At 39.3% G+C, this 18,418-nt stretch overlaps 1 protein-coding gene across 3 annotated transcripts in view; it reads right to left on the bottom strand.

Moving 5' to 3' along the window:
• Positions 1-3,593: 3,593 nt before the first annotated feature.
• The window catches only part of lrsam1 (leucine rich repeat and sterile alpha motif containing 1), a 40,238-nt gene continuing 25,413 nt past the window's right edge, over positions 3,594-18,418 (bottom strand). For all 3 annotated transcript variants that reach the window (XM_018701908.2, XM_018701909.2, XM_018701907.2), the window contains exons 16-25: positions 15,443-15,542; positions 15,239-15,326; positions 14,995-15,069; positions 12,502-12,582; positions 12,118-12,213; positions 8,793-8,891; positions 8,573-8,704; positions 6,996-7,062; positions 6,395-6,600; positions 3,594-4,881 (exon numbers count right to left, since the gene is read on the bottom strand). In XM_018701908.2, the coding sequence (XP_018557424.1) occupies positions 4,759-4,881; positions 6,395-6,600; positions 6,996-7,062; positions 8,573-8,704; positions 8,793-8,891; positions 12,118-12,213; positions 12,502-12,582; positions 14,995-15,069; positions 15,239-15,326; positions 15,443-15,542 (1,067 nt within the window). In that variant the 3' untranslated portion in view covers positions 3,594-4,758. The remainder of the gene's footprint in view (positions 4,882-6,394; positions 6,601-6,995; positions 7,063-8,572; positions 8,705-8,792; positions 8,892-12,117; positions 12,214-12,501; positions 12,583-14,994; positions 15,070-15,238; positions 15,327-15,442; positions 15,543-18,418) is intronic.

Genomic DNA, 18,418 nt, shown 5'->3' with positions numbered 1-18,418 from the left:
GTGTGCCGAAGTATCCTTGGGCAAGATACTGAACCCCAAAATTGCCTCCGATGTGTGACATCGGTGTGCGAATGTGTGTGTGTCTGTAATAGAAGCACTCTTCTATAGAACAAGTGCTGTATGAATGTTTATGTGAGTGGGTGAATGTGATCTGTAGTGTGAAAGCGCTTTGAGTGGTCGAAAAGACTAGAAAAGCTATATAAGTACAGTTTATTTACATAACATGACTACACTCTGTAGACCCATCGATACATAAAATTAACTTAAATGGAACTTTTCACTGTAAGTAGTGATTATGAAATCTACTCACATCTTAAATATGAATGAGTTAATTAAAAGATTATAAATATGAAAATCATGTCAACCATTGTTTTGAATATTTCATACAGTCTCGTTTGTGAACCTTGTGGATAAATCCCTACGCTCACCACAGACAAGAACTCAGACTTTTAACAGAACATGTTTTATAATAAAACATATACTCAGTGGTTTTTGAATTCAGTAGCACGTCCAGATTTCAGCAGTTCCTCAGTTAACAGTGGAGTTGCATTGCTGAGTTTTTATCTTTGTATTATTACAGATGTCATCATATGGTCTATTTAAAGAAGATGAAGTGGTAATAAAAATCAACCTGGTACTTGTGAGTCAGACCAATACATCGCAATCTACTTGGAGACACACCACCACACATACAGACCACATCACATTATTATTATTTGCAGAGTTCTTTACACTGTGTCACATTCTGTGATTAAGTTCATAACTCTTTATTGTGAAGTAGATGAAATTTCAGAAACAACTTTTCATAGGTCCTCTTCATACCTGGCATTAACATAATCTGTATGTGATCTAAGCACAAGTAGACAGCTCTAGAAACAGGTGTGAATGTATCCAGGATGCACTGAGATCCAATCTCTCAGACCACACTTAGAGGTGGAGGTGGACCAGATCCACCTCAAATATAGTCAGACCATGATAATGCTGTATTACGAAGACTGTGAGTCTTCATTGAACGGCATTTATCAGAAGTAGTTAGAACTCATGTTGCCTATTTTGTCCTAATATTAATGGGGATAAGTATACAGTAGGAATGGACAACAGGCTATGTGCCACAATTCTATAAAGTAGCTGTAATTAAACCTCATAAAGCCTACTCTTGATCCAGTCGTATTGGCCAACTATAGACTAGGGATGCACTGATACCATATTTTTTCAATTACAAGTACAAGTACTTACATTTGAGTACTTGCCCATACTGAGTACCAATATGAGTACTTATTAATGCCATTACACTTCGTACATTCACTTGAAAACATTTTCATAAGATATTGTTTCATTCTCTGGCTGTAAGAAATTACTGTGCACTGACCCTAACCCTCTGATCTCGGCGTCGTGTTGGTTTTTTAAAAATATATTTTATCAGACTGCTTGTGTTGAAAGTTCTCACGTTCGTCCCTCCTCTTGACAGCTTTGCAGAGCAGAATTTGCAGTCTGCTTTACTTTAGTCACCATCATCCACTGTGAAATACCTCCACACTGCCAACATTGCTCCTCCTAGCTCTTAATTAGCACCTGAACGTCATGCTGCCGTAAAGTGGCATCAGGTGCTGTGGTATAGGACACTTTTATGAATATGAGTACGAGTACAGGAACAGGGTATTGGACAGATACCTAATGCTGGTATCGGTATTGGTGTATCCCTACTGTAGACCAATATCTAGCCTCCCTTTTCTTTCTAAGATCCTGGAGAAAGCAGTTGCGAAACAGCTATGTGCTAAACAGCTATATGCATCATAGCACTGAGACGGCACTTGTGAAAGTTGCAAACGACCTCCTAATTGCATCATCATGTTGTTGTGTTTTCTGAAATGCTGTAGTGTTTTGTGAAACGTTGTAGTGTTTTGTGAAATGTTGTTGTGTGTTGACCATCAGGGCCACCATATTTTTGGCAAACCATTAGGCCTTAAATCCTCACAGCATCAGGAGGTTTCATTTGGCCATCATTATCTGTCAATACAGCTGAACGCCAAATGAGATATGTTAAAATGTTAAAAATGCTAAAATTAACTTTGATGAACTGAAGACACACAATGTCAGATAACGGCTCAGAGACACATCGCTCTGTTCTCTATCATGATTGACAGGTTGACGTATGTGGTAGAAGCTGTCAATCAGACGGTAGCCATGCCCCAAAGCATACCCAGCTTTATCATCTATTTTCCTCTAAATGCAACCACAATTTAGAAAATCAACATCATTTTGTATTGAAGAAGAATTACATTTAGTGACTGAGACCCTAAACCCTTCAGGAAAATGTTCACTGAGGTAATAAATCAAGTGAGGGAGGACCATTTTCTCACAGACTTCAATACAAATGGGCTTTTGCAACCACAGGAGTCGTCTCCTGCTGGCCTTTAGATAGAACGATGGCACTTCTGCATTGGCTTCATTTTTCAGACCCAGAAATAATTTTTAAAATATTTTTTATATTTTTTATATTCAATGTTTGAGAGTCAAGACTCCAGTTGTCAGTGGACAGAATCTGTTTGTGTGAGGTGTGCTGTGTTGGTCATCTCATTGCACACCATGCACTATAAGAACAAAACTCTGAAATCTGACATTATTTGTTGTCGTGTGTGGTCTCTCAAATTTTTCAAGTTTTCAACAAGTTTTCTTTAGTTGTTGCTTTTCTCCAGCTGCATCGACTTGGAACCACCTCTGTGACAACAGCACTTTGGCTGGCTCAAGCCCTCACTGAGGCATGACGTCTTGTACAATTTTATTCTAAGAACTTCAGATCCATTATCTCCTGTGGTTTGCCTCTTCCAAACCTTATCTAATTTATCTGATCTCCTTCTGGCAGCTCATGGTTTATGTGCTCTTAGTTCAGAGCACAGAATTTCAGAATGGTTTTGCACTGAAATTTCATCACTGCAAAGGTAAGACAGCTCACACTCATATTATGTGTTCACGGCTATTTAATAAATATTGCTAACATTTGTCAGTCTCGGGGTTTGACATGCATTTAGAGTTTCAGTTTGGGAATCATTGACAGCTCATAGATGAGCAGACTGTTTGGAATGGAAAATGTATCACATTGTTATGCATATATTTTTGCAGAGGATTAACAGGATTTGCATACACTGTAATGTGACAATAACTACAATGAGAACACAAATACACTGAACTTCTGGAACAGGCATACGACATGCTGATGTTAGTATTTTTATTCATCCATCCATCCATTATCTCTACCGCTTATGCGTATAGGTTGTGGGGGGACTGGAGCCTATTGTAGCTGACATTGGTCGAGAGGTGAGTTACACCTTGGACAGATCGCCAATTAAAATTTTTAAATTTGTTAGGGGTTTCTGTCTTTTTAAACTTTGCATTAGCTTTATTTTTACACACAGGTTACTTCTCTATACCTATGTATAATGTGCCTTGTCTCTCACTGAAATATATGTCATAACTTATTGTATATTAGCTAGCCAGACTCCACAGATCTATTAAAAGTGCTGTGTGAAAAAAAAAGAAACAAGATATGCAATACATAAAAGAGTGACATAGAAAATTTGCCTCTAACAGTGATATTACAGTTCCTCTGTTGGAATTTTTATTATTTCAGCTGACATTGTACATAAATAATGCATCTTTATACATTTCCTTGTTTCATATTACCACACAGTACACCTGAGGTAATGTCATGCAGCATAACATACTGTTAGAATTATTGTAATATAATATTGGGAGTGAGTAAATGTGGCCTCTGGCAGGTTGATGGTATGGTGGATGTCAAGAATAGAGCAAAGAGAGTTTAAATGCACTGAAAAATTAATTTTCACTCAAGTTGTCTTGACATGCTTTGATAATTCCCACCAATAAGATAACAGTAGATAAATTATTCCATCAAGTACAGAGGGACCTGGAAACAAAGATGACAAAAACCAACAACAATCAATAGATGTTTTAGTTGACTTACTGTATATAAATGTTGGGCAGGTGTTACTTTGGCTGATAACAGACACAAGCAGTATTGTTTGAAATGAGATTATCAGGCACACATCAGTTGAGGCACCTTTTACACAGAGGTCATGCAATACTGGCATTAAGGAGACCCTCGAATATGCCGCCTTTGTTTGTTTACAGTGAATGTGGTGTGCCATTTTATACAGTATGCCAGTATCACAGAATCAGAGGTTTAATGTGTAACACAGCAGCCTCTGCATCAGTCAGTGTCTGTTCTGCTGTGCCAGCGCCCCCTTTTATACAGACATCCAATTGGCTCTGTGACTATCTCTGCTATCTCTCTGCTGGTGGCCTAAAGGTGAGGCAATAAGGCTCTCCCATTTTTATGCAGAATGACAAGGTGGAATAACACCACAATATTCCCACCTTGAAGAGGCTGTGTAAAAGGGACTATAAAAAGTCTTGAGCTAATGAGCGGTGTAATCTTGGCTCTTAATATATAATGCACATAAAAAATATGGAATTAAGAAAAAACAACAAAATACAACAGGCTTGGATGCCACTGACAACCAGAAACATAACACAATTAAAATAACTCTATTCAAAACGTGTTTCTTAATATACATGACTAAAGTACTGTTAATACAGGTTAATACAGGAAAGTTGTTTGGCTCTTAAAAATCCAGCTAAAAGCTTTTCTATACATGACAAGTTTAGCTCATAGCAGCTTTATGTCCATGCACAGGTAAAGAGTGTGACGGTCAGTGAAGGACAGTAGTATTGTTGGCTCTAGCTGTGGTAGAAGCGTACACGCTGAGATATGTTGCTGCGACACAAAGGGCAGTTTTGCAGAGCATCGCTGCAGACCTGACAACAGCATACATGACCACAGGGCAGGAAGATGACCTGAGACTGAAGACAGGGAAAGAAACAGTCAGTCATCCGGAAAAGAGTGCCTAACCCTAGCATTTAATATTTGCACCAAATTACCACATTATTTATTACAAAGACTTTCAAGTGTGTTCAGTAACCAGAAAGTGATACAAGTGAGTTTTATGAGTGGTTTCTTTTAAACACAAGACCAGAAGAGTAAAGAATGGGTTGAACAATGTGTTTCACACTCAAAGTATGAACAGGCTATTAGCTGTTTTCAATGTGCTATGGATGTATAGACAACTACAATTAGACTGCTCCAATTGATCTGATGAAAACTCTCAGGCAAGTTCTGAGTTATAAGGAGCATTTTTCTATGAATATCAAAATGTGTTTATCATGTCCACAGCTCAGAGGGTGAGAATGATACCTGACACAAATCACAATCAGCTGCCACAGGTTTTAAAGAGCTGCCTCCAAGAGCTGTGTGTTACAGGTGTTGCTACAAATGCCACACCAGACTGTGTTGATAAGCAAGTCAAATTGCAATAACTTAGTTAGTTACACCTGTTGCTTTCACCTCACCCAGTGGCTTTGGCTCAGATCTCTCCCTCTGCCCTTTGCTCCAACTCTCCTGCACCCACCTAGAGAGGCACTCCTAGCATGAGGTGTGATCATTAACATTTGTTGACTAACTAGCTCACCATTTACAGCAATAACTAGCTGTAGTTTGTAAATAGGAGTTAATGATGATGTGTAGCAAGTCAGAATTATGTCCACTACTCATCTGAAACGTCATTTCTGTTATGGTTACAACCCACAATCTTCCAATTATCACAACCCTCCAAATTATCCAGCATTTTTGCACTAGACGTGTCATCACTGATAAACATTGCTGAATGTAGGGCTGTGCATCTTTATTGATCTAATGATTCGATTTGACTCCAATTATCCTGTCAATCATTTGATTTGATTTGATATCACGATGCATGACAATGTGTTGCATCCCCAATTTTCTATATTACTGCATATAGCTACTTTTCATCATCATTATTTAGAAATCAGTGTCAACATAAATGCCTTTACATTATAAACCAAAATAAAGAAATTGTTTAGGTCTAGCCTTCCTATATTGTATGTAAAATTGTTCCATCCTCAAAAACAAAACTAATACTTATACAGTCTAGCTTCAGCTTCTTACAACTAGTCAAGTCTTCCGCTCTAAGAAAGGATACTTCCTGAATGCAGAAAACATCACAGACATGACATACATGAGACAGTACTTCGGCCAGATGAGCACTGTATGAGACTCGAATGTGTCGCTGATGGGAGGTAATTTTGAACTTTAGAACTTTATTTTCCAGCCGAGGCCGGAAAATCAATAATTGATTATGTTGTGTCAGTGCATTGATGCAGTGACACAACAATATGTGGGCGATTCTGCATCTACCATCTTAGAGCGACTATTTTCAACACCCCTAGCTGAATGTAGTACTGATTATTATTGACACTGAAGGTATTACTTCCTGGTTTTGATGAGGTTTTTTCTTACCCCGGTCTCCATGCAGACTACACATTCAGAGCTCCCTGGTCCCTCCACAGGGCTAGGGGCTGAGGGGGTGACAGGAGTCCCTGGGGTGAGTGGTGGGCTTGGGATCCAGGTAGTCGATGCATCGGGAAGAGATGGAGGGGAGGAGGGGGGTGGAGCTGTGGGGGTGACTTCTGATACCTGATCCTGCTGGACAGCCTTACAAACTCCTGGTAAAGGAGAACATAGTCAGTGGAGAGCAAATGGATGTTACAAAGTAAATGGGCTTTCTTTGAATGGGTTGCAATGCCCTAAACATCTGAACATGCAAAATCATCGTACAAGGTCACCTTTTCCCCGCATTCTAGGGATACTCAGGTCCTAATTAAATAATAGTAATAGTAATAATATCAATAATAATATCAATCAATCTCTGTATGATTGTCAGGGAGCAAATTCCACAGTTTTAGGCAGAAGGCTGAAGGCTGTAGAATGTCCTGCTCAGAATATGATTTCTTTGCTTTGAAAACACACATCAGAATACACATTGCTAAATTACCACTTTGTTGCCATATGAAGAGTACACTGGTCTAATATATGGTAATGTAGGATGTGTATAACGTACCTTCAGTTTGATGTTCCCGACTCCAGTTCAGAAGGGCTTTCTGTATTCCTAATTCATTAATGCCAAGCTGAAAACAGAACGATGAATAGTGTTGATTATTCTGCACATATCCATTTATAGCTAAACCTGCTAAACATGGGGGTGGTAACCACAACACTGACTGAATCACCTTTTGACTTTATACAGAAAGCTTGCTTGCAAACAGCTATTTGTTCACCCATCAGTAAACACAGTGTAACATTATCATCCATTTGGAGTCATACTGTCCACTTAGTGAGTGTGAGTCCAATATTCACTTTTCTCTTCGCTCTGTTTTACTCTTTACCAAATTCTGAGAAAACTAAATAAAAGTAAAATTTCAGGCCAGAAAACCAAAAAAATGAGCTCAAAGTTGCCATAAAATTATATGGGTTTGAAGGCAACTGTGAACAAAAACTTAATTGTATGCTTATGGATAAGCATTTTGAATATTCATTTTGATATTGAATATCACTTTAGATATTCTTTGCATATATATATATATATATTGTATGCATATAACATGTTTTATATTATTTTGAGTATTCTGAAGGTTCAGCCTTAAACCAAGGAGTCTATGACATTGTGTGCAGTCCAGCATGTAATTGCAAGGGACATGTGTCGACCCCTTTTTGTTACTTCCTGTTTTTTATTGTAATTGTCGCTGTTGTTTTCACATCCTGTCTTTGTCCCATTTCCCTCCTGTTGTCAGCCCTCCCCTGTGCCCTGTTAGTAATTATCCCATGTGTATTTAGTCTTGTCACTCCCCAGTTTGGCTGTCAGGTTACTGCGTTCTGTGCATGTGCCTATGTGCTTCATTGTTCTGTAGTGTCTTCTCCAGTGTGTTCTCCTGTTTATCTCCTATGTGAGCCCCTGCTCATTTGGATTTTCGCTTTGGATCTTATGGACTTTCATGTTTTTGGACTCTCACCTGTGCCAGTAAGCCTTTGTTGTTCTTTTTGTTGGTAATAAATCTCTTGAACAGTCTGCATTTGGGTTCTGTCGACCTGTGTCCTTTCCCCCACCAAAGACACCCCTACATTCTTTTGACTATACATTATAAGAGGTTTTCCAGATGTTGCACTTTTGGAAAGTATCCAAACTCATATGTACTCTTAAGAATCCTACAGGTTGAGAATAAGCACTGTGGTACTATGGCAGAAGTACCATCTTTTCTCTTTGAGATCCTTCTTTGAAACTATTAGTTGTAATATGATCTCCATATTGTACAATATATAATCCTGAACAACAACCTCCGTTTTTGTGTGTTTTGTTGAGTTCCTGGGAGTAAGGCTGTTTTCACCACTACACTGCAGTTAGGTGATCATTTCTCACTACAAGTAATACCTTTCACATAAAGTAGTATTGTGATTCAGTATACATATTAATTATAGCCACTTTAAGTTAAATGCTTCCAGACAATACTACCACAGCCTCTGTGTTGACACAACAGACATGTTACTTACTATTGATTGTGGCAGAATAACCTCCCCTTCCTTTCAAACAGAAAACATAACAACTCATGCTCCAATGTTAAAGTAATGAGGGTGCAAACAAACCTTCTTGAGGTCAGAGGAGTTCATGTGGCGAAGGGCCTCAATTGTTACCCGATGATGAGCCAGGATGGGCAGGTAATGCTGACCCGACAGTTTACACAACAGATTGACCAACTCTTTATCAATGCCCGCTTCCTACAATAACAGTACATTAGAACAGCACACTCAATTTTCAGATGTTTCTGAGAGTCCCACGTGCTTTGTATTGTGCTCTGCATTGTACCTGCATGCGCAGTGACACCGGCTTGGCATCCAGCAGTCTCTGATACTGGATCATCCAGTAGTTCTGCTGGTTGGACTCTGACTTCAGCTCCATCTCCGCCTGGAAAACACAGAAGGATTACTGCTCTCATTTATACACTTGATCCAGGAATGACTAAGACAACAGGGGAGACAGGATCATAAACATTTCAGTTCAAACGGCCACTTATAGATGCGTGTAAATGTGAATATGGAATGCATGTAAATGGTAAATGAACTGCACTTGTACCATGCTTTTCTAATCATGTTGACCAAAGCGCTTCACATTGCAGGTCACAGGGCTGAACGATTTTGGGAAAATATTTAATTACAATTTTTCTGACAGGTATTGCAATTGTGATTTTATTTGTGATATAATTTTTGAAAGTCAAGCTTCAGTCCAGGATTCAATACATGCATCCAAAATTTGATGGAGCATTACCATCTAAGGGAACATTGAAATATTAACTGCTCCATGTACTAATCCAAGGGTGACAATGAAAATATACAAAAGTAAAATGTATTTATTCTAACAATAAATGGTATAGGACATACACATAATGAATCATAGTCTTAGACCACGTCTAAGAGCAACATCCAACTCCACAGTTAGTTTGTGGTTCGTCATTTTAGACAGATTTGTGCTTACAGCTTGTCACTCTGTTGCTCTGCAGTGCTTTGTGTGAACTGTGGCAGCTAAAAAGTGCAACGACTTGTCACTGACATTCTGTTGTAAAATATTGCAGTCTTTGCGGTTTGGAATCACATTAGTTCAATTGTGATTCAGATTAATTTCATAATCATTCACCATTCACACACATTCATACAGTGCTGTTCTATATATCTATAGCGCCCTTGAGACATGCCATTTCATTCACAGACTGATGACAGATCGGGGAAAATTTGGGGTTTAGTATCTTGCCCAAGGATACTTCGGCACGTGGACTGGAGAAAGCAAAAGGTGTTTTTTAAAGGAAGCTTTTAGCAAAGCTAAGATGTATTCTTTGGATTCCCACAAGGTAGCTGCCTGGGGCCACTTCAGTTTTCTATTTTCATCAATGAAGTGCCCTATGCACTGAAGCTGGCAAAAATAGTAATGTATGCAGGTGACTCAACCATGTTTTGCGCAGCATCAACATGCAATGAATTAAAATCTGTGTCTGATTGGGTAGAGGGAAATTAAATGATCTTGAATGTTTCCAAGGCAAAGTACAGTTTGGAAAACTAATTTACTTGGCGTCATAGTTTGCGATCATTTAGCATGGTCAGACCATATTAATCCAATCATTGTAAAAATGGGCAGAGTATTGCTATTACATGAAAATGCTCTCTAACACCATCAATTGGAATCAAATAACAAAGGCACTTGTTCAAGCACACAAAATAGAGCCGCAAGACTGGCTCTTCACTGCTCATTTAAAACTAATGACACAATAGCAACTGTCCACAACTGCAGTCTGTCATGGCTCACCTCTAGGGGTGTGATGAGAGCTTGTGCTATGAGATATTAACCGTGATATTAAAACGTGACAATATTTCTTGTCACAAGACAGTATCTAGCTGTAACTAGCATGACCAACGAAATTCTGGTACGTTCTGCTTGGAGTTCGGAATTTCTGAGTTCCTAATCAGAAGTTTCAATTGGAATGTCCCCTGAAGTTGGATTTCCAACTCAGAAAGTTGGAGAAACTCCACCAACTCCGACTTAAGAATTACTACTGCTACTATGGTGTAATGAATTGTCTCGTACAGTGATGTGTGCAGGCCAATATGTACTTGTACAAGCAGTGTGAAAGAATGTGTACTTGGAGAGACGTAGATAGACATAACTATCAAACAAGCATATCACTAATGATGCAGCGAAGACTGCAGTAGGGAGACAGAACATTTCAGTATTTATACCACAGTTGATATCTGTGTGTCAGGAGGTTCATTTGCAAATAAACCCTCGAATCCATAAGTCTGGTGCAGTCTCCTTTGTTTTCTATGTCTGCCAGGACATAGTGGTGTTTTCAGTGAGTTTGGAAAGAAAGACAAGCATCTGCTGGCTGCACCTGGGTTCTGGGCGACACTGACCACGGCCGCAAATAAGGTGAGAAGCTTTTTTCCATTATTTGTTCAGTGCAGTGAGTGACGTTTAATTTTCTCCAAAAAAGAACCAAATTGTGACCTAACTAGAAATACAGGACTGTGGACTCAAATTATGTCTGTCTGTATGTCAGTATGTCCACTTACAGTAGTGTCTATAGTGTCTGAAGCAGGGGAAGAGCCCCGACCGCCACGTAATAGGTATTATGCTGAAGTAGACTTAAGAGAAGTCTGATGTACAGAGAGTACGAAGAGTTAAAGTAGCTCATCTCATCTCATCAAGCTCATCTCCGCTGCTCTCGGTGAGTGTGGAGGGAGGCTCAAGTGGCTCTTTTGAGATCTGTGGCCAGGAACTGTCGGTTAGCAGATTGCCGCCATGCCCAGCTCCCGAGTATCAACCAGGTCAGAAGGTTTGGCTCTAGTCTAAGGAAACTACCTTTACAAGTTTCCTTACGGAAGTTGGCTCCACGTTTCATTGGTTCCTTTGTGATTTAAGAAACTTATTAAACTGTCTGCCTAAAGCTACCAGACTCCGGACCAGGATCCGACTCCGCCTTTCATGTCTCCCTGCTCAAGCCAGTGTCCACCTAACCCCTGAACCCTCCGGCTGAGACACATACTACTCTATTATCCCACTAGAACACTGCACTCCAAGAATGCAGGCATACCTGTGGTGCCTAGAGTCCCTGAGAGTAGAATAGGGGGCAAAGCCTTCAGCTTTCAGGCTCCCCTCCCACGGAACGATCTTCAGGTTTGGATCTGAGACACCCACTCCATGTTTAAATACACAATATGTAATGTCTTAAGGCTGCCCCTTATGGTTAATGATTCGATGCATCCATTGGGAAAACCCTAATTTGACTCACTAAATGAGATTCAATGACTTATTGCATTTTTTTTAAATCTGCCTCACAGCATACACCCACAGCAATGCAGGAGCAACTTGCTGTGAGGCAACAGTGCTAACCACTGCACCACCATGCCGCCCTACTATTATTATTATTATTATTATTATTATTATTATTATTACCATCGTCATCATCACCACCACCACAGTACATCTCATCTGTTGAACTTGCATTACACACTCAATCTAGATCTGCACTATATGAAAAGTACCCTGAGATAACTTCTAATAACTTCTGCTACGATTTGGCCCTATATAAATAAAACGGACGTGACTAGTCCACAGCCTGGTCACAAAGCAGCCATTTCCTCACCAGAATCTGACGCAGCTCCTTCTCTCTCTGGTCCCTCTGCTTCAGTAGCTGGTGCAACAAATCACTGAGAGCTGTGCGTTGCTCCACCAGAATCTCCTGCACATTCACACACACCATGATGTGAGAGTGATGACACACATTCATTAGAAAATGCTGTTGCTGAGAGGCTAAAAATAAAGCACTAGCCTACTGTTGATATGAATAATATAATAATTACTATTATTATTACTCAATTTAAATTATGTATGTAATATCTAATTATTTTCTTGAACATCAGCATGTACAATGTTAATTGTTGCCATGGAGCAATGACATGGAAATAAGAAAAAAAAAAAAAAATCAAGTAAATGAGGGAAGACAATGAAAGAAGGCAGTGACACCCACCTGCAGGTTCTCAGAATCCAGATTGCGTTTTTTAATCTCCAGTTTAGTCAGCTGCATTAATTCGCCCTCAATGAGCTTGATCTGAGGATAGTGGAGAAGCAAACATGAAGCTAGCTGGAAAAAAGGACATGCTACTTAACACAAAGTCAAGATGAAAACACTGATGAAATGATGTTCAATCTGTAAGTAATATTACACAGGGTTCTGTGGGTACAAATTTGTACATTATGATTTATGAATGTGAGTAAAGATGAATTACATATGAGCAGGCTGCTGGTGAATTTAGAGAGAGGAAAAATTAAAATCAGAGATAAAAAAAACTACAATAATTCCCCCATATGCAGTTTATATTCATTGTAAGGAGCACAATTTTCTGACTGCTTATGAGTCATAAACCTACATTAACTGATTTTTCTGGCCACTTGGAGGCAGTGGAAACACAACAGCCACTGTTTATCACTTTTTAAAACTTTCAGTGGTTAATATATTTGCTAGCAGTTGCTTATTTGCACATCTAACAGGCATGGAGCAACATAAGCATTCATCTAGAGTCATCGTTATGTCCACCTGACAAATTTGAGTCCAATAGTCACTTTACAATGCACACTTTTAGCTCTGTTTTGGTTTCTACCAACTACTGGAGGAAATGTCTAGTGTTTGTTACTGGGCAGGTGATGGATATTCGTGACTAAATTAATTTTCAATTATTTAACTGAAAACAGCGGCCTGCTCTGGTGGGAAACAATGGTGATTAGAGTGGTGAGTGTAAACAAAAACAAAACAGAAAATGTTGCAGGCAGGAAAACGCTTCATAGTAGCAAGTAATTTGAGTTTTTTTTTTTTTTTTTTTTTGACTTTTGCCTCTCTTGGTGGAATGTCTTGTATGCTGTCTGTGAGGCAGACTCTAGACATTACCATGGGCAGAAAAAACATTCTGCAACCCACTCTGCATTTTCAGGTAAAAAATAATTTCATCTCTCTCTCTCAAAGGAGTCTGTCTATAAATGGATTGGTGTCATAACAGTGTGATCAGGCAATATAAGTAGTTTCTTATATCACTTCAAGGGGGCAAAGTTGTTGACTGTTGCTTAGTCCTACCTGTGAGTGACTAAGGGTGCTGAAGTTATAGGACTACCCAATGCATGGAGCTTTGACAGTTTAATTATTTCCCATCATTGTCTCATCATCATGTGCAAGAAGGATCTGATAAAATCTTATTTGGAATTTGTGTTACTCTGTATGACATCAATTTGAGGCTTCCAGATCGTGCAGTGAATGCAAAGCTCTAAATCCACCATTGGTAGTCTCAGAGTGGGATCTCTGATCACTGATGTGGATTGATGACCAAAACTTTTTAACCACGCTTCTCTCATGATTGCCCAAAATCATTGGTTTAAAGGACCCTTAATGCTGGATGACCACAGCAATGAGTGTGCAGGAGCTGCTGATGACTCAGCAGGTGTTAAAGTAACATATACGAAACATAACATCTACGGGGAATTGGTACTAAGGTTAGCAAGCTATGCTAACTAGCTTTCCACTTTCAGTGTATATTTGAGGTCTGTCACAACTTGAAAAACGACATAACATGAGCCATACAGAACTGTAAACTGAAGAATTAAATGTATTTTATGGCATGGTTCTAGTGTGTATTCCATCTACAGTGCTGCTTGAAAGTCTTTTTTTTGTAAAGTTTTTGTTTATTAAACAAAATTTATTTATTCAACAAATGTGGTTTATTTCACAAAAACTGAAAAATTGTCATGTGCAAAAGTATGCAAACCCTTTGTTAGTAGCCCGAGGCACCCCCTTTTGCAGCTATTACTTCAACTAAATGTCTTCTGTAACCACTACCCAGTCTGCTTTTTGCTCACTCCTCCTTGCAGAGCTTAGCCAGTTGAGAGAGATTGGAGGGACATCTGGTGCTTCTTGGTGTTTGTTTTGATGAGTGTCCATTTCTAGGTAAAGTTGCAGTCATGTTGAATGCCTTCCATTTGTTAATGATTTGTAATACAGTTGATGGATGGAGCTGAAATCTTTTGGAGACCATCTTATAAAGCTATAAGACCATCTGCTTCAGACTGATTGGTTGTCACTATTCCTTGTATGTGCAAACTTACTTGGCACAAAGTCTGATTCTGATACTACCTTCTTCAGCATTGTTGATCTGTGTGGGTACACCTTGGCACTACAGTCCTTTGGTTGGTTTCCTCTCTCTTTTAATCAGTGTTGCCCCAACCCTTTCCTAAGTATGTCCCTTTTGATTGGTCTGCTTAATTGATTAATTGAACACCCAATTGTGTTTCACCTGAAACTATTGCCTAATAGACGTTACCAGTGCAGCTGGAAATTCACTTTTGCATTTTATACATAAAAGCTGGCCATGATAAAATTTGGAAATCATGGTATGAGAACAGAAAAATCTACACTGCTCAAGGTATTCACATAATTTCAAGGAGTACTGTAAACCCATCTCTACCCCTCCATACATACCTGGTTGCGGATGTAGCCATGTACAGCATCTTTCTGCAGTTGCAAAGCCTGGAATGCTGCTTTCTGCATCTCCTCCTGCAGAGAACATTCAGTGAACATGACATGACATGAGCCTGGCTGCTGGAACAAGATCTATTTTTGATTTACACTGAGCTAGAATAATCTACCAAACTCTAATAATAACAGTTAAATCAACAATGAAAATGCTAGACAGCTATAGATGGCATATTTTGGCACCAAATACCTCCTGCAAGATGTGAGCAATGGCTTTTGATTTGTCCAAAGCTTGGAGGGAGAGCATCTTATCAAACTTCCTGTCCAAATTCTCCATACTGTTATAGAACAAGGGAAGAAAAAACACATACCAGGTTTATAGCACGTTTCTCAAAGCTATGTTACCATCCATCTTCTCAGATCTGGTGTCTGTATTGTAGTGTGCATATTTAACCTCCTGCAGGCCTCAGAGACAAGACTCTGTCTGCGACAGTCACTGGCTTCCTGGAGGAGACTCATAGCACAGCTGTCTGACAACATCTTTTGCATGGCCCCTTTGAACACACAGAAATGGAGGAGAGGGGATGGGTGGATTAAGATTTGGGAGGAAAAGAAAATGTGTGAGGGAACAATGGGGAGAAAATCTAAAAACAGCCCCTCTGCAGGGAGAAGAAGAATGTAGTTTGACCAGTACTTGACTTCTGGTGCAAATATCAATATTTGGGTTTATGATATCTTAATATGATATATTAGCTGATATTCATTTTTTACATAAGCACATTTCATCAAACAGAATTAAACAGTTGTGACTAAGATATGTACTGACTGGGAAATACAGTGTAAAAATACTTTTGTCAGTGCTCTCTGGTAGACAAAGTAAATTACTAATGAAGACACTGTTTCTAAATTACTTCAAACACATCGTTGACATTTCTGTACTTTACTCCTCTTTTGCTAAAGGGTCAAACATGAGGTGTCCAAAATGTAATGAATCTAAATGTGATGAATCCTTATCTATACAAGTACAATTTTGGAAATCCTCCTGATGATTGTGAAAAGTCTGTTTATTTCAAGACAGTCTTGAAACTAAGATATCTCACTCTAGACCAGTGTTAGACAGCAAGAAAGACACTTCCTGTAGAGAAAGAGAATTTTGCTAAAGTCCATTTTTGGGTTTGTGAAAAAATATGGCAACACAGCCACAAACCCACAGACAGGTGACAAATTAAAAGAAAAAAAAGGATAAATGAGTGGAGAAATATAACAAATGCAGATGCTTTCTACACAGGTGCACTGCATGGAACACTTGAGCAATTAACATCCAATCATGCTCATGCTTGATGCATGACTCTGATTTTATATCAAGATGTGTCAGTCCCTCTTTATTGGCTTCCTAGATAGGAGCCTCTCTCTCTCTCTCTTCGTATGTGTGTGGTGTGTGTGTGTGTGTAGTTGATATCAGGAAGGGGTTCATGTTTGCAGTCACTGGTTTGCAGCTGCCCTCCATCCTCAGTCTACTCAGTTACAGATACCGGACTTGAGTTACACCATGCCAACAAATCACAGACTCAGTGAACACAGTCATAAGCATATTTTAAACTTAAACCTTTTTGATTCTCCTCTGCCTCCAGAATCTGCCTGGCTGATGGCCAATAAGAGATCAATTTAAAACTGGGTTATTTTGGCTCTGATGCAGCCGCGCCCCTCTCTCTCTCTCTCGCCTCTGTCTGCAGTCACTACTCTGTCTCCAGCATTGTCCCACCCACAGCACCATCTGATTGGTTACATGCAGAGCCACAGCACGGGAAACAGCCAATCAGCAGTGAAAGTTTATAAGAAAACGTTATAAGAGATGCTGCTGACCCTGGGAACTCCCTGCACTTTTTGTTTTTGTTTGAACTTAAAACAAAGATAAGTGAAAGATAAAATAACATTTCAGTTATATTGAAATTTCGGAAAACTTTATTTACTGTAGAAAACTTTAGGGAGCTATTTATTTGTTTAAGTTCATTTAACTTTATAAGACATGCTGCTGAGCCTGAGAGCTCCCTGCACTTTTGGTTAGAATTTTAAAACAAAGATGTCTATTGTCTAAGATTAAAAAAAACCTTTAACATGTTGCAAATCTGAAAAGCTGTTTAATAAACATATGCTTAAAGGCATTAAAACAAAGTTAAGTGTTGGAGTTTGTATTATTCAAAATTTTGATGCCAATATTTTCACTTTTACTGTAAATGAATATCGGCTCCAAATATCAGTTATTGGCCTCCTTGACTACTAATAATCGGTATTGGCCCTGAAAAAACCATATCGGTCTATCTCTAAACAGAAGCACTGATTTAAGTGTCATTTGCATTTAGATCTATGGGAAGGGCATCAGTAAATAGGGTTGGAAATTGTGGTCAACAACATGCACATTTGATGAACGTGATGCTCGTGCATTAGTGCAATATGTAAGGAGAAACAGAAGACCAATGAGGTGACTGAGAATGTCACTGTGGAACATGATCAGAATGTGACAGCGAGAACAGACCATTTACAATTACACAGAGAGGGATATTGTTGGGGGGTTGCTGTGCAAATCCCTCATTACAAAGAGGGATATGAAAAAAAGTGAGTCAGATAAGTCATCATGTGTCACATACACCAAATGAACGGTGCAGGCCTGAATGCTTGACCCCTAAACTGTTATGCTGTGGGAGGGATTTTGTTGGCATGGTTTGGGTCCACATTGCCTTAGAGGGAAGCATCACTGCACATCAACACAAAGCTGTTCTGAGTGATCTCCTTTGTCCTATGATGAAACATTTCTATCCGGATGGGGGTGGTCTATTCCAGGGTCACAAGGCTCCCATCCATAGTGCACACGGGGTCAGTGTGAACATTGTGCCAATCATATGCTATGGCCTTCCCAGTCACCAGACCTTCACATTGGACAGCACTCTCACTACCATCATTAAAAAACCAAATGAGGGAATATTTTGGGGAAAAATGGCATTCCATCCCTCCAGTGGGGTTCCAGAGACCTGTATAATCAATACCACCTTTCTAAGACACATTATGGTGTTAATTTGCCACCTGTCTGTACACAAGCTATTGCTGTTGAAAACACCTCCCTGAATGTCTGCACATTCTATCCTTTGACATTAATACTTGTTTTCACTACAGTCTATTGACTGAAGACATGCATATCGTAGAAGCTTGTGGAGTTGATTTAATGCCTTAAGTTGGTGGACTTCAGAAAATAGAGAACATCTGGCACTTTCTAATACCACAGTCCAGCAACAGATCCTAAATTTATGAAGGTTCAAATGTTCAGTTTGTGTTGAGACTGTCCAGAGAGGTTTTGATTCAACTTTGTTCTACAGTAGCCAACATTCTGGTGGCTACTGTTTGTGGTGCTGTTAGCTTCTACTGCATTATACAGACA

The sequence above is a fragment of the Lates calcarifer genome, linkage group LG9 (assembly GCF_001640805.2).
Source record: "Lates calcarifer isolate ASB-BC8 linkage group LG9, TLL_Latcal_v3, whole genome shotgun sequence".
NCBI lineage: Eukaryota > Metazoa > Chordata > Actinopteri > Centropomidae > Lates > Lates calcarifer.
Note: the sequence above shows the minus strand (reverse complement) of the source record. Positions and strands in the feature narration are given on the sequence as shown.